General features: G+C 39.6%; 1 protein-coding gene across 5 annotated transcripts in view; it reads left to right on the top strand.

Moving 5' to 3' along the window:
• Nucleotides 1–17,307, top strand: part of LOC150108743 (twitchin-like) — a 2,666,638-nt gene that overhangs the window by 1,925,584 nt on the left and 723,747 nt on the right. For all 5 annotated transcript variants that reach the window (XM_090390962.1, XM_090390961.1, XM_090390964.1 and 2 more), the window contains one exon: nucleotides 9,482–9,781. In XM_090390962.1, coding sequence (XP_090247088.1) covers nucleotides 9,482–9,781 — 300 coding nt within the window. The remainder of the gene's footprint in view (nucleotides 1–9,481; nucleotides 9,782–17,307) is intronic.

Below are 17,307 nucleotides of genomic sequence, written 5' to 3' on the forward strand. Positions count from 1 at the left end.
CGATCATGTGGTATTGACTTGGGAGGGTGCAAAATTTGTGGATTTTTCTTTTAAGAAGGAGTATATATGGAAATACAGGTTAGGCAATTATAACAGGCATTGGAGTGAGCTTGCAGTTGTCACATGGCAGAACATATTGCTGGGGAAAGATGTTAGCAGTGCATGGGATAAAATCAGTGGTTATCTGAGGAAGGCAATATCAGATTGTGTCCCTATGGTCAGGAATGCAAACAAGGTAGGCATTAGATGGATGAGTAGTAGTATCAAGCTTGATCTGCAAAAAAAGAAAATGTTATGGAGAATTTATAATGAGAAAGGCGATCAGTACACCCATGAGCAGTCGAGCAGTACAAGGCTCAAGCTAGGAAGGTTACCAGCATAGTAAGAAAAGCTAAATCAGCTTATGAGAAGACCATAGCTAATGAGATCAAGAGTAATCCCAAAGAGTTCTTCCACTATGTGGCAAGTAAAAGGAAGAATGACTTCTGAAGGATAACTTTAGTGGGTGCTGATGGTATAGAGGTGACAAAATCAGATGTAATAGTCGAGTTACTGAGTGATCACTTTTTCAAAAGTCTATCACCCAAGTGAGGATATCTCTGTACCTGTAGCAATAACTAATATGAGAATTGAAGCTAAGAAACCAGAGGTATTTAATATATTGCAAAATTTAAATGCAAACATTGTGTAGGTTTAGATGGAATATCAGCTCGGGTGTTCCGTGAATGTGCAAAGGAATTGTCAATCCCTCTTACTTGGATAATTAACTTAAGTTTGAACTCTGGTATGGTCCCTAGGGAGTGGAAGTTAGGCAAAGTAATTCCTTTGCATAAGGGTGGCTCTAAAAATGCGGTAGTTAATTACAGACCCATCACCATCTCAGGAGTAGTGGTAAAAGTATTGGAAAAGTTGGTTAAAGACAAAATTCAAGAACGGGTGGATCAGGATATGATATTCAATAGAGGCCAACATGGTTTAGTTAAAGGTAGATCCTGCCTTAGCAATCTATTAACTTTTTATAATAGAATGACATATGAGTTGGACAAAGGAACTGGCTATACAGTGGTATACTTCTGTATTTTGCTAAGGCTTTTGAGGATACCCCATGGAACACTGTTACACACATTGGAGCAGATGGGAATGGATACTAAATTGGTGATTTGAATAGGAGAATGGCTCAGGGAGAGATACCATAAGGTGGTGTATGGAGGAGCCGAGTCCGGGATGAGGCAGGTGACCAGTGGTGTGCCTCAGAGCTCTGTGCTTGGACCATTGTTGTTTAATTTGTATATAAATGATATAGGAAATGGCTTAAAGGGAGATATTCAGTTGTTTGCTGATGATGCAAAGTTGGGTATCGCAATAAAAAATCAAGCTGATGTTGAAAGTTTGCAGGATGATTTAAATAAGCTGGTAGAATGGGCAAAAGATAATGGATATCAGTTCAATGTGGAAAAGTGTAAAGTCATGCATTTTGGGATTAAAAGATTACCAGCTGTGTACTACATTGATGGAACAGTACTCCAAGAGATTGATGAGGCTAGGGACTTAGGGGTGTTGGTAGATAGGGAGATGAAGTTCAGAGGACACATTGCTAAGGTGTCCAAGATTTCACATAGGATTACTTGGTTGTTGAGGAACACACTGACATCCAGAGATAAAGAGGTTATTATTCCCCTTTATAAAGCATTGATACTTCCACATTTGGATTACTGTGCTCAGGTCTGGTCACCTGGATTCCTTGGAGATGAGGAGGCTGTTTAGAGGGTTCAGAGAGGAGTGACTAAGTTGGTGAGTTATGTAAACAATGCTCCCTACATTGATAGATTGAAAGTTTGTGGATTGCAGAGGTTGGTTGATAGGCAGAGAAGAGGGGATATGATAGAAACATTTAAATTACTGAAAGGTTTTTATAGGATTGATGCAAGGGAAATGTTTCAGCTGTGTGATAGTGATGGAAGAACAAGAGGTCATCCCTGGAAATTAAAGAAGGGTGTGAGAACAAAGTTTTTTCCCCGGAGGGTGGTGAACGAGTGGAATTCATTGCCTGATTCATTTGTGTGTTCTTTGTCTGTAAATGAATTCAAGAAGAGATATGACAGATATTGTTTTGGTAGTTTGGGTCTCCTGCGATGAGTCTACTGACTCCATGGAGATATCTGTAATAATAATAATAAAGTTACTAACATTTGAAGATAGGATGATCATGTAAAAAAAAAAAAAAAACATTTTTTTTTTTACATTACATTATACCTGAACAATATAATGTAATGAAAAAAATGTATACATGTATTGGATAGTTAAATGAATGGACAAACAAAACAAATCAGGTTCGCATGCATTTTTGAGTGACTATTAAAAATGATAGGAAGATATAAATGATGACTTAAAGCTAAATATATTAAAATTCTTCTTCTTCTTCTTATTATTATTATTAAAACAAGACCTCATGGAGTCAAAGACTCATCTAGGAGGGCCTTTTATCTCACACACATCTCATCATACCGGGTCTTAAACACATTCAAACTCCTTGCAGACACCACACTCTCAGGCAAGGCATTCCAATCATTCACAACTCTGCACGAAAAAAACCTGCCTCTCACTCCCCTACTCACACCCTCTTTATACAGTTTCCAGGTATGACCTCTGGTTCTCCACTGATCTCCCACTATTCTCTGTAGAACTTCTCCACCATTGATCTTATAACAACCCCTTACCATCTTGTAGGTCTCTATCATATCTCCCCTCTTCCTTCTCTCCACTAGACTCTGCAAATTACATCTTTTCAATCTTTCCTCATACTCGACATTCCAGAGGTCAGAAACTACCTTAGTCAGTCGCCTTTGCACCCTTTCCAACATCTCTTCATCCTTCTGAAAACCAGGTGACCAAATCTGGGCACAATAGTCCATGTGTGGCCTAATCAAAGCCTTATACAATGGAACAACAATCTCCCTACTTCTACACGTCAGTGTCTTCCTCATCATTCCCAGAAGTCTTTGTGTTGTCTTCACAATTTTGGCGATGTGTCCCCTAAATTTTAGATCCTTATCCACTATCACTCCCAGATCTCTTATTTCCTCTACTTCCAACAATATATTCTCACCAAGCATAAATTCTGCATCCCATCTTTGTTTTCCAAATTTTAAAACCTTACATTTCGCAACATTGAACTCGAATCCCCATTTGCTTGCCCAAACACTCAATTTATTCAAGTCTTCTTGCAAGGCCACAACATCTTCACTACTCTTTATGGTTCGTCCCAACTTTGCATCATCTGCAAACAACTGAATATCTCCATCCAAATCTTCGCCAATATCATTAATATACAAGTTAAATAGTAATGGCCCTAAAACAGATCCCTGAGGCACTCCACTAGTGCCTTTACTTTTCCTGGATATTGCACCCCCATACACAACTTGTTGATACCTATCAGATAGCCAGTCTCCAATCCAATGCACTAATCTAATATCCAACCCCATCTGCTCTAGTTTGACTGTCAACTTATCATGAGGTACTCTATCAAAAGCTTTTGCAAAATCCAAGTATATTACTGTGTATCCTTCTCCTCTGTCCAAGGAAGCAGTCACTTTATTGTAATAAGTAAGTAAATTACTAAAACACGACCTCCCTTTAGCAAATCCATGCTGTCCATCAAAGATTATACCATTGTTGTCAACCCAACTCTGGATCCTAGTTCTCACAAGCTTCTCCAACAACTTAACCACAACACCTGACACACAGATAGGCCTATAGTTTGATTCTTGAGTTCGATCACCTCCTTTATGAAGTGGCACAATCTTGCCCTCCTTCCACTCTTTAAGGACTTGACTAAGTGCAAGACTCGTATTAAAAAAATATGTCAAGGCAGGTGTCAACACTCTGGCACATTCCTTCAGAATACGCGGTGATATATTATCAAGTCCCACAGCCTTATTTACATCTAGTTTACTCAACTCCCCAAACACCTCTTGCTCACTTACAGTCAGTCTCTCCTCTCCATCATCAACTGCTCTTAATCTCTCCATGAAGTCACATTCACAAGATTGAAAGATCTTTATGAACTGCTCATTAAGTATCTCCACCACACATTCTGCAACAGCTGTCTTTATACCATTTCCTCCAATCAATGTCATCCTTCCATAATCATTCTTTCTTTTGCTGGCTACATATCGAAAGAACTCCCTAGGATTCTTTTTAGCTTCATTAGCTAACTGCTGTTCATACCTCTCTTTAGCTACTCTCACCAACCAAGTCACTCTCCTTGCCTGGTCTTTGTAGAACTCATGAAATTGGTTACTTCCACTTCTCTTATTCTGCCTCCACAATGCCCTTTTTCTCTGTATTGCATGCTTAATCTCTTTATTCATCCATCTCACACCTAACTTATTTAACCTTCTCACCCGTGGTATACATTTAGACATTGCATCCACTAAATATTTTTTGAAAATCCCCCAAGCTGCATTGATCTCTTTTCCAGCTAACTCCTCATTCCATGCTACACCTGCAAGCTGTCTCCTGAGCTCTTCATAATCACCCCCCTTGTAGTTCCACATATACCCTTTTTTCACAGGGGTCCTTGCACTGCTGGCAACCACCCAAGTAATCACCTCATGGTCACTTTCACCAATTGGTGGATGATTTGATAACTCATTGATAATTACATCCTCCGATGAGATGACCAAATCCAAGACCCTTAATCCTCTTGGGCCCTCTTTTACATACTGTCTGAGGTAGTTATCCCTCAAACACTCTAGAAACTCATTTTCTTTAATTCCAGTTGCTATCTCTTCATTCCAGTCTATATTGCCATAATTAAAATCACCCATAATGATCACCCTTTTCTTATTTGCTTGGCTTATTTGACTATACATTTCACTATCACCACCATCCACATTACCAGGTCTATAACACCATCCCAAGTATTTGATTCTATTCACCTCTATCTCACACCATACTGCCTCAAAACCACTGGCCCTATTTCCCTCTTGCATCTCTACCTTGTATGGACATAACTCTTTCTCTATCATCAATAGCACTCCCCCACCCTTTTTACCCCTTCTATCCTCACGAAACACATCATACCTTTCCATCTCTATTCCTGTCAGGATGTCATCCTCATCTAACCATGTCTCACTTATTCCGACAATCTCTGGGTTCACAGACGCAATTAGTGCAACCATTTCATCCGCCTTGTTTCTTATACTTCTAGCATTGGTATACAAACACAACAACTCATTTCTGGATCTACAGCTAGTTCCACTGATACCACTCACTCGATGTGATCTCTCCATGCTGGACTGGGGCCATTTCCCTTTCTGCTTCTTCATTTTAGAACCCTTTGCAATTCCTTGTTTCCTTTTGATCCCTGATCATCCCATTACTTTCCTGCCTACACATTCTCTCACCTCCTCTTGGAGAATCCACCTTTCTCATGCTGTGTATCCCTGTCCACTCTGAGCCTCGCCGTTTCCCTGCTCCTCTTGCACACCCATTCTCTCATTTTCTATACTCATACCACTCACTTCCACATTCATTTCCACTCCTTCAATCTCTCCTGTCTTACTCTCCTGCTCTTCTATATCACTCCCCTCTCGATCTGATTCATTCTCTCTATTCACTTCTCTACCTTCCAGCAGCAGTCTCTCCAAGCGACTCACACCATAACCACTCAAATGCAGTCCATCGCTCCCATACAGCTCACTTCGTCCCTCAAACTCATTCCACACATTAACAAACTGTACTCCCATCTCCTCACACATTTCAGCCTAAATATCATTCATAATCCTTGCTCTCCGCCTCATTTCACCACAATCATACCTAGGCAACACACTGACCACCCTTCCTGTCACACTATTCTCCTTTATTCTTTCCAAGCAGTCTCCTGACATTCATTTTGACATGCTCTTTGTTCTCTCTCAAATCATTCGTACCAATTAATACAATTAACTCTTTTGCTCGTTCCCGCCTCATATTCAATGCCTCAATCACTCTACTCATTTTGCCGCCTGGAAAACATACCTTGTGCATTTTATCCTCTAGCACACCTTTAATAATGGAGTCGCCATACAATGCCCCTCGCTCATCTTTTGTTATCTCTTTCATGCCATCATGATTTATTTTAATAGTTTTGACCTGAATTCTCTTAATTTCATTCCGCATCCATTTCATTTCTTGCTTCATCCAATCCAATTCACCTTCTGAACCTCGCGACACATTCACTCTATCATTAAATCTTTCTAACTTTCTAACTCTCGACCCCCTCTTCTCAATTTCTCTCTCATTCATCCTTCTTTGTTTCCGTACTTTCGGTCCAACATACATCCAACTTTCACTATCATTCTTCTCACTTTCACTCTCACATATCTTTCTTTGTTTCCGTACTTTCGGACTAACATGCGTCCAACTTTCGCTATAATTCTTCTCACTTTTACTGTCATTCATCTTTCTTTGGTTCAATACTTTCGTTCCAACATGCGTCCAACTTTCGCCATCAGTCATTCTTTTTTCACTATCATTCATTCTTTCGATTTTTTTTACTTGCGATTTCTGCACCATGCCATTTCTACTTTCATTCGTTCTCTCAATTTCGTTTCTTTCCGCCTCACTTTCGTCCCTTTTAACATCCATTACGGTTGTCAAATCGCTCTTTTTCTTTTTTCCTGATTTTTTAACATTTTTTCGCCTGTCTTTCTCGCCATCCTCTTTCACACGTGCACTCGCGACACAATCGGTAGTAGCACTTTCTGTCATCAACTTCGTATTCGCATTCATCAATTCCTCGTTCAGGTCATATTTCGCACACACACCCTTCTTCCATCTGCACTAAACATCCTCAAATCATTTATGTAGTCGAAGGAATACATATCACAGACCTCACACTTAACGAACCGACTGAAATCCAAATTAAAATCCGAATGACAATGCCGCCGCCATTTTTTTTTTTTTTTCCTCTGCAGGCTACTAGGTCTAATATTAACGTTTTCGTATTTAGTTTAAGCCAGAAAAAAAAAACCCACACTAATAATATCAGTAGCGTACAACGTTTACAGCCGCTAAAATATGCATATATTTTACCTTAACCTCAGGTCAAGGTCAGCTCACTGCCAACAATGGCATCGGAAATAAATGCAAGATAGAAGGTGTTCTGCTACGTCACGCCGTCTCTTGCTTACATTTAAAACACTTTTACCAGCTGGGTTCAAAGTTTTGCCAGGCTGTAGGTTCGAATCCTGACATGGATGTATGTGGTTATTTTTAGGTAGTAGTAGATGAATTTCATCATCCAGTGTGACTGCTGCCCACTTATTGGTAGGGTCTGAAGATGTTTAATAAAACTCAATGTTTGGATTTCTAAATCAAGGTTTCTAGACTAGGTTAAAAAATGCATAAAAAAAGTTAACACAAAAAAATTACAAAAATTTCATTAGAACCTTTTGTGGGTGGAAGTCATAAAAAAAAAAACCAGAATGGTGCAGAGAACAAAAAAAAATATTGTCCAATAGTATGGCTCTCCACTTTAACTCTTCTTTGTCTTAAACATTACTTCTTCAGTCTCTGTTCTTCATTATCATTCAACATTCAAACAACTAGTATGACATCATAATTTAACAGCATGCTATTATTCATCCTCCTCTTCCTCATACTGTGCTATCTTTTCACTTTCAAAAAGTTGTATATAAATTATAGATTTAGTTTAATCCTTTATCCAAGTGTAAGCAAACAAAGTTTGTGCCTAAAGTATCTTCAGGACTGGGGCAACTCGTGGCAAAGGTGGACAAACTTCACATCACTTGCCTTAGTATCCCAGAATGCAAAGCACATCTCCTTACAGACATGTATAATGCTATGCATTATGGGAAGGGTCACTGATCAGACCGGTTTCCCTGTATTAAATGCAGGATTACCTCTCCAAAAACTCATGAGATCCCCCAGATCACTCAGCAATAAGCAACCCGAAGGATCAAAACTCAGCGTTGTCCCCCCCTCAGTAACAGACCCACCCTGTCACTGAGAAGAACTCTCAGCGTTTGGCTCTACCAAGTGGCAGGCCCACTGCACCACTGAGCAGAACCACTCATATTCTGAGGGGTAACAGCAACAGCCATGCCTCGATTAACTTCATGGGCTATAGCATTGCCATCCATTACCCAAGTTTCCAACCGGTTTCGACTTAGGGAGTCTCGTCAGTGGGAGCCAGACCCAGAGGTGATACCAAGGTTGAAGCAATGCAGAAGTCATATGAGTTGTCAAAAGGTGTCATACCTTATTAATAAATTACTCTGGATTAGAGAACGATGTGGGAAGTTTTTTTCACTTGGTTAGACTATAAATTATATATTTAGTTTAATCCTTTATCCAAGTGTAAGCAAACAAAGTTTGCAGCTGAAGTATCTTCAGGACTGGGCAACTGGTGGCAAAGGTGGACAAACTTCACATCACTTGCCTTAGTATCCCAGAATGCAAAGCACATCTCCTTGCAGACATGTGTAATGCTATGCATTATGGAGTCCTGAAGATACTTCAGGTGCAAACTTTGTTTGCTTACACTTGGATGAAGGATTGAACTAAATATATAATTTATAGTCTAACCAGGTGAAAAAAAAACTTCCACTATCATTCTCTAATCCAGAATAATTTATTAATAAGGTGTTACACCTTTTGGCAACTCATATAGGTAAATATGTCTTGCATTGCTTAAACCTTGGTATCATCTCTGGATCTGGCTCTCACTGACAACGCCCCTAAGGATCAAAACCAGTCGAAAGTTGGGTGATGGATGGCAATGCTGCATCCAATGAAGTTCTAACTGGGGCTCAGCTGTTGCTGTTACCCAGATAGAGGGATAATGGATGGCAATGCTATAACCCATGAAGTTAACTGAGGGACAGCTTTTGCTGTTACCCCTCAGATGAAACATGAGCCATTCTGCTCAGTAGTGGAGTGAATCTGCCACTGAGTAGAGCCAAATGCTGAGAGTTCTTCTCATTGAGCAGGGTAAGACTGTTACTGAGGGGAACAACACTGAGTTTTGATCCTTCGGGTTGCTCATTGTTGGGTGATCCGGAGGATCTCACTAGTTTTTGGAGAGGCAACCGTGCACTTAATACAGGGAAACCGGTCTGGGTAGTGACCCTTCCCATAATGCATAGCATTATGCAAGGAGATGTGCTTTTCATTCTGAGATGCTAAGGCAAGTGATGTGAAGTTTGTTCACCTTTGCCACGGTTTGCCCCAGTACTGAAGATACTTTAGGCGCAAACTTTGTTTGCTTAAACTTGGATAAAGGATTAAACTAAATATATAATTTATAGTCTAACCAAGCAAAAAAAAAAAAAGAAAAAACTTTCAAAAAGTTGGTTATTCAGCAATAAGCAGGTTGTAAATATGGGACTATTAAAATATTTATTTATAGCAGAGTTAACGAATGATATAATTTTTGTAGTTATAATAATTTTTTTTCCCGTTAACATGAATACAGATCATCCTGCAGCACCAGAAAACGTTCATGGTGAAGATATTGAAGGTGATTCTCTTACTCTCTGCTGGCAGCCTCCTAAAGATGATGGCGGTGCTGAAATTACTAACTATATCATTGAAAAGAAGGAAGTAGGTGCTGCAAGTTGGACTCGGGTTAGCAGTTTTGTAACAGGTACTGCATGTCGAGTTAGGAATCTTACTGTAGGAAGACAGTATGAGTTTCAAGTTATGGCCGAGAACCAGTATGGAATAAGCAATCCTGCGGTAACTCGTGAACCAATATTGGCAAAACTGCCATTTGGTAAGCACTATTTTTTAGCTATTATTTATGTACAAATAATAACTGCATAACTGTGTAATTACGTATAAATGTTAATAATATAATAGTAACAGTGTTGTAATGAATCACTTTGAGACACATCATTTGATTTCATTTACCATAATTGATTTATTTTTTTTTAGATTATTATTTTTTTTTTATTATTATTTTTTTTTTTTGAGTGTTTGCTTGGTAGTAAGGATTGTTTGCTTACTTGTGAGATTTTAACAGCTGTTATAGTTGTTATAAGTATGTTGCATTGTACATAATGACACCAGTGCATAGAACAATGGTGTGTGAATTCAGTTCAGTAAGCATGATTTCATTGCTGCAGCATGTGCAAAATGTATCTGCTTTGTAGAGTGATAGATTTGTGGAAGAAAGGTGAAACTGGTGAGTATGTGTATGTTTGCATGTGGTGTCAAACGTATTTTGAGAGCTGGCATCAGAAGTGTGGGGAGAAAATAAAGCATGATAGCAATGAGTTGAGCAACAAACAGTGCAAAAATATGACTGTTGGCAAAGCTGTTCTTGTTGCATGTATAGTGGCAGAAGTGAGTGATGGTGCATAATATATGAGTGATAGTAAGAATGAATCAGTAGAAAATGAAGACAATGACCAGAAGATAATGCATGAGATGGCACACATGTGGAGTTCTCTACAGAACATAATATGAGATAGAATGGTTGAAGAAACCCATAGTGGGTGATATGGCACAGAATTGAAAGAAGGGAAAGAAAAAGTAGAGGATGAACGTGGGAGAATGAGGATTGTATTTTATATGGGGATGCTACAATAAAAGGAGTGCTTGAGGAGAGCATAAAGAAATCATATTTTTGTGGGTAAAGATTTAGAATGCTAAAAGGATGCAGAACAGGAGAGTGAAGGGGATGATTATCTTGGTTAGTACTAATGATCTAGAAGGTGACAAATGTGATATGCAGGAAGGTATAGCAGGTGACAAATAGCATATGTGAGAAGATATAGAAGGTGAAAAATGTGGTATGAAAGAGTTGTTAGTAGAAGCAAATAAGAAGAGTGAGAAAGTAAAAATTGCAAGTTTGCTACCAAGGTATGATAGAGAAGAACTAAGATGAAGAGCTGTGATTGTGATTTAGTCAGTGCATAGGTTATGCAAGAGGAACAGTGTAAAGTTTATGGATGTGTGGAGTGAATTGAATGAACAGAAGGACTTATATAAGGTTGATGGCTGATGTACATTTGAATTTGATTCAGAGTTAGGTGTCTTGAGAAAATATTATTATTATTATTATCCAGGCCTCCATGGAGTCAAGAGACTTATCGTAGGAGGTCCTTCCTAAGAAACACAAAGTCTATCAAGCCACATTGAGGGGGTGGTCCCCCTATGAAAAGTCTATCATACCACTCCTTAAACTCATTGACCATTCTCGCTGTCACCATTCCATCAGGCAATGAATGCATTCCATGGTTCAATCACCCTCCATGCAAAGAAACCACTCCTCATCCTCTTGCTCATGGTTTCCTTCCGTATCTTCCAAGGATGGCCTCTTGTCATCACTCCTTCCCGCTGTTCAACCAAGCGAAAGAACTCCCCAGTGTCAACCCTGTAACTACTTCTCAACAGTTTAAAATTCTCAATCATATCACCTCTCCTTCTTCTATCCACCAAACTCTGCAGTCCACATACCCTCAGCCGATCCTCATAACTAACATTGTCCTGAAACCATCTTTGTTATCTGCCTTTGTGCCCTTTCCACAGTTTATTTATCCCCTTCAAATTCTGGAGACCAAATCTGAGAACAATAGTCTAAGTGTGGTCTGATTAGACTCTTATACAACGAAATGATAACCCTTTTATCTCTGCAGGTCAGTGTCCTTCTCATTATTGCAGCAATCCTCTGTCCTACCTTCACCACCTTTGCAATATTATTATTATTATTATTATTATATCACACCTCCAGGGAGTCAAAAGACTCATCGAGAGAGGGCATCCACTCTACAACTCTTCATCTCAGTATTGCACCAACCTTCATCTCTAACACCAATGCCATCTACTTCCGACTGCCACCACTGGTGCTTTCACAGACAATCACAAACATCCATGCCCACAGCGGGATTCGAACCCATGGCCTTTTGGCTGGATAGCGGATACACTAACCACTCGGCTAACCAGGCCGTAATAAATATTCCCTCTAAATTTCAGGTTTCTTTCAATCATCAACCCCAGATCTCTTGTCTCCCTTAGTTCCTCCACTATAACTCCTCCCATAGAGTATGCAGCGTCACATCGATGTTTCTCAAACCTCAAGATCTTACATTTTGCTGTATTAAACTGAACCACCATTCATTTGCCCATCTATCTAGCTTATTCAAATCCTCTTGAAGGGCTACCACATCTGCACCATTACTATTAATCCTTCCCAGCTTCGCATCATCCGCAAACAACTGAATATCCCCTTGCAATCCACTGACAATGTCACTGATATAAAGATTAAACAATATAGGTCCCAGTACTGAGCCCTGTGGGACCCCACTTGAGACCTTTTCCCCCTTGAAAATGCCCCATCATAGACAACTCTCTGATACCTATCGCAATCCTGAATCCAGTTGACCAATCTGACATCCAAACCCATGTGCTGCAACTTAAATATCAGCTTATCATGTGGCGCCCTGTCAAATGCTTTTGCTAAGTCTAAGAAAATGGCAGCATATGACTTTCCATCATCTAATGCTCTTGTATCCTTATTATAAAAGGCTAACATATTGCTAAAACAAGAGCGCACCTTCACAAATCCATGTTGAATCTCACAGATAACATTACCCTCATCTGCTCAATGTTGTATATGGTCCCTTGCTACTTTCTCTAAGATCTTAACAACTACTGATGAACCACAAACTGGCCTATAATTAGACACTTCCAGTCTGCTACCACCCTTATGCAATGGCACTATCTTATCTTCCTTCCATTCCATGGGCACCTTTCCCACAGCCAGACTTTCATCGAAAAGCCAGGTCAAAGGCACTGTAAATTCCCTAGCACATCCTCTGAAAATTCGTGGTGAAATACCATCCAGTCCCACAACTTTACTGACATCCAGAGTACTCAGTATTTGAAACACACTCTCCTCTTGTACCTCTGAACTTCAAACCAGTCCTATCCCTCTAGTATTAAAACTTATTCCTCAAACTGTCAGAAAGTGCAGAAGTAGCATAAAACAAGAATGTTTAGAGGAGTATGAATGATTGTGAGCCTAGGCAACTGGACATGAGTAAGTAGAAGAGCAATCACATGATGCTGAATGCAGCTCCTTGGGTTCATGGAGAGCTATATTCGATTATCCCACTAATGTTAACATTAGTGGAAAAATCAACACAAGGTGTATGGGAGGTTGTGAGATGAAGTGGTATTGTAGTTTATATACTAAATACCAGAAGTATTCAAAATATGGAAAAAAAGTTTTTGTCACTGGTTAGTTTCTCTTAGCCAAAAGTTATAGGCATTAGTGAGACTTGGTAAACTGAGGATGATATAGTAATATGGAAATAATGCAAATCGTACAGTATTTTTAGTAGACAGAAGGATCAAAATATTATTATTATTATTATTATTATTATTCAAGCCTCCAAGGAGTCAAAAAACTCATCGAGGGAGGTCCTTCCTAAGACATAAAGTCTGTCAAGACTCATCGAGGGGAGGCCCACCCCCTGAGAAACACAAAGTCTATCATACTACTCTTTAAACTCACTGACCGTTCTCGCACCCACCACTCCATCAGGCAATGCATTCCACGGCTCAACCACCCTCCAAACAAAGAAACCACTCCTTACCCTCTTGCTCACAGTTTCCTTTCGTAACTTCCAGGGATGGTCTCTTTTCATCACCCTTTCCCGCTGTTCAACCAACCGAAAGAACTTCCCAGTGTCAACCCTGTAACCTCCTCTCAACAGTTTAAAAGTCTCAATCATATCACCTCTCCTTCTATCCACCAAACTCTGCAGTCCACATTCTCTCAGCCAATCCTCATAACTATCCTTGTACAGTCCTGAAACCATCTTTGCCATTCCGTCTTTGTATCCTTTCCACAGTTAATTTATCCCCTTCAAATCCTTGGGACCAAATCTGAGAACAATAGTCCAAGTGTGGTCTGATCAGAGACTTATACAACGGAATGATAACCCTCTTATCTCTGCAGGTCAGTGTCCTTCTCATAATAGCAGCAATCCTCTGTGTTATCTTCACCACCTTTGCAATATGTCCCCTAAACTTCAGGTTTCTATCAATCATCAACCCCAGATCTCTTGTCTCCCCTACTTCCTCCAGTATAACTCCTCCCATAGAGTATGCAGTATCCCATCGATGTTTCCCAAACCTCAAGACCTTACATTTTGCTGCATTAAACTGAGACCCCCATTCATTTGCCCATCTATCTAGCTTATTTAAATCCTCTTGCAGGGCTACCACATCTGCACTATTACTAATAATCCTTCCCAGCTTCGCATCATCTGCAAACAACTGAATATCCCCCTGCAATCCACTGGCTATGTCATTGATATAAAGGTTAAACAATATAGGTCCTAGTACTGAGCCCTGTGGGACCCCACTTGTAACCCTCTGCCTCCTGGAAACTGCTCCACCATACACAACTCTCTGATACCTATCAGATAGCCAATCCTGAATCCAGTTGACCAATTTTACATCCAGATGATAGGAAATGAATTGAAGCCAAGAAGAGTTGAATACTACATCAGGAGAACAGGGATGCAGAGATCAGTTTATCTGGTGTGAGATGGTATCCAGCAGCAAGATGAAATGTCTAATTTGTTGCTGTTATAGACCATGGGTTTGAGGGAGAATGTAGATGGCATGATTTAAGAAGATTAGCACAATGAGTACAAGTTAAGTAATTATTATGGAGGACTTCAACTATTCCTTCTTCCAGTCATGGAATGGGTCACAGAGAAAGAGAGAGGAGGAGGAATTGGAATTTATACAGCTGCTTAGAAGTTTTACTACTTCAGGCACATGTATAGAGTGGAAGTGAGGTTTGAGAGGCCTGGATCTGATCATATCATCAGAAGTTTGCAGGCCTCATTTGGCTGAGCAATTAGAGAGTGCACTCTCCAACAAACACATCACAGGTTTGAATCCTACTATGCTCATTGCAGGATAAATGCACATGGATGTTTGTGATTTGTCTTCAGGTGGGAGATGAACTTCATTGCCCAATGTGAGACCATTGCCCCATTATTGGAGACCTAAAATAGCTTAAAAAAGTTCAGTGTTTGGTTTCTAGAGCAGAGTTTCCAGACTATGTAAAAAATAAATAAAAATTTGAAAATATGTACAACTAATAAAATATAGAAAAACAAAAATCCTTAACTAACCTACCAGATGGTACAAATGTAGTATAGATTTACCTTTCATGGGTAGGAGCCTTGTTAAAAAAAAAAAAATCTAGCCACACTGTCTCTGCTTGAGGCAATCGGATCTCCCAGAAATGCAACTGAATGCCAAACATCCAGACATGCAGAATTTTTTGATAAAAAAGTGTAATTATAAAGAAGGTGGTTATAACAAACTGTGATGTCAGCTTAGAACAGTATTATGGCATAAGAATTTGATGGTAAGGGATCTTAACAGTGCATGGGAGATGGTAAAGAGGTGTTTCAAGAAAGCAGAGTCGGACTGCATACCCAAATCAGTCAGGAGCTTGATGGATGAGTAGCATCAGTAAGAAGGAATTGCAAGAAAAGAAAGTTGTTAGTAAAATATAAGGAATATAAAGAAAAAAGTAATCTGAAACCCCATGAGTAATACAGGGCACAGACAAGAAGAATGAGCTGTATGGTAACAAAAGCCAAAGCTCCTTATGAGAGGAAGATCCTCAAAAGCTCTTCCACTGTGTGGCAAGTAAAAGGAAGAATATGGAAGGAAAGATGATTTTAATAAGTACTGATGGTATAGACATAACCCAAGCAAATGAAATAGTCAGTTTATTGAGCAATCATTTTGCAAGGGTGTATCAGCTAGATGAAGATATTCCAGTGCCAATTATGATATTGAATGATGCGAGACTGGAGGTAGATGAATTGAGTGTGCTTACAATATTGCTGAATCTTAATGCAAACACAGCCATTTAAATAGATAGCATATATGAGCCGATGTATTAAGAGAATATTCATGAAAATTGGCAGCTCTTCAGACCAAGCATGAAAATCAGACTGAAAATTTGAGCATCAGTTCCAAGAAGGTGGCAAGGTAATGGAAAGAAGACAAAATACTCCCACTGCATAACGGTGGCTATGAGGCAGAGATGGAAAATTATAGGAGTGGTGGTTTACGTGTTGGAGAAGTTAGTAAAAGACTGGGATAAACAGAAATATGATACTTTAGGTGGGGACAACATGGTTTTGTGAATAGTAGATCTTGCATTAGTAATTTGCTTACATTTTATAATACTTCATTTTATAATACTTAAAAATTGACTCTTAGATCAAAGGAAAATCCTAGGGAATTTTTTAGCTATGTGGCCAGTAGGAGGAGATATGATTGTGGAAGAATGACATTGTGGGAATAGAGTGACTGATGCAGAGGACATAGTGGAATTGTTCAATGAATACTTTATTGGAGTATTTCATACTGTTGGAGTCAGTTTTAATGCTAGAGGGATTGGGCAGTTTCGAGATTTAGAGGTACAGGAGGAAAGCATGTTTCAAATACTGAGTACTCTGGATGTTAGAAAAACTGTCGGACTGGATGACATTTCACCACAAGTTTTGAGAGAATGTGCTAAGGAACTGACAGTGCCCTTGACCTGGCTTTTCAATGAAAATCTGGCTGCAGGAAACATGCCAATGGAAGGAAGGAAGGTAAGATAGTGCCATTGTATAAGGGCAGTAGCAGATCGGAAGTGTCTAATTATAGGGCACTTTGTGTGTCATCAGTAGTTAGTACGATCTTGGAGAAAGTAGTGAGGGACTATATACAGCATTGGGCAGATGAGGGTAATGTTATCAGTGAGAGTCAATCTGGATTTGGGAAGGGGCGCTCTTGTTTTAGCAATGTGTTAGCCTTTTATGATAAAGTTACAAGATTATTAGATGAGCATTAAAATAACTTTTTAATACAAATCCAATATTTCGGCAACATCACGTTGCCATTTTCAACAGGAACTTGTGAGCTAGACACATGCAGCAGGCACACAGCAAACAGTAAATGAGGATGAAGCAGGAAGCTATTCTTTCTCCTAAAATCCTACTGGTGCCCCGTAGCAGGCAATGTTGGTATTCTTGGGTGATTGGGCTGAGGTCTTCTGATGTAGGTTTCCCAAATTTGGGAAACCTACATCGGAACGTTTTAGGGGGCAATAAACCTACATGTTTATTGCCCGCTAGGGGGCAATAAACATGCCCGCTAGGGGGGGGGGGCACCCGTAGGACTTTAGGAGAAAGAATGGCTTCCTGCTTCATCCTTATTTACTGTTTGCTGTGCCTGCGTGCACGTGTCTTGCTCACAAGTTCCTGT

The sequence above is a fragment of the Typopeltis vanoorti genome, chromosome 3, assembly GCF_054136105.1.
Source record: "Typopeltis vanoorti isolate ZY-2024b chromosome 3, IOZ_Tvanoo_1.0, whole genome shotgun sequence".
Taxonomy (NCBI): Eukaryota; Metazoa; Arthropoda; class Arachnida; order Uropygi; family Thelyphonidae; genus Typopeltis; species Typopeltis vanoorti.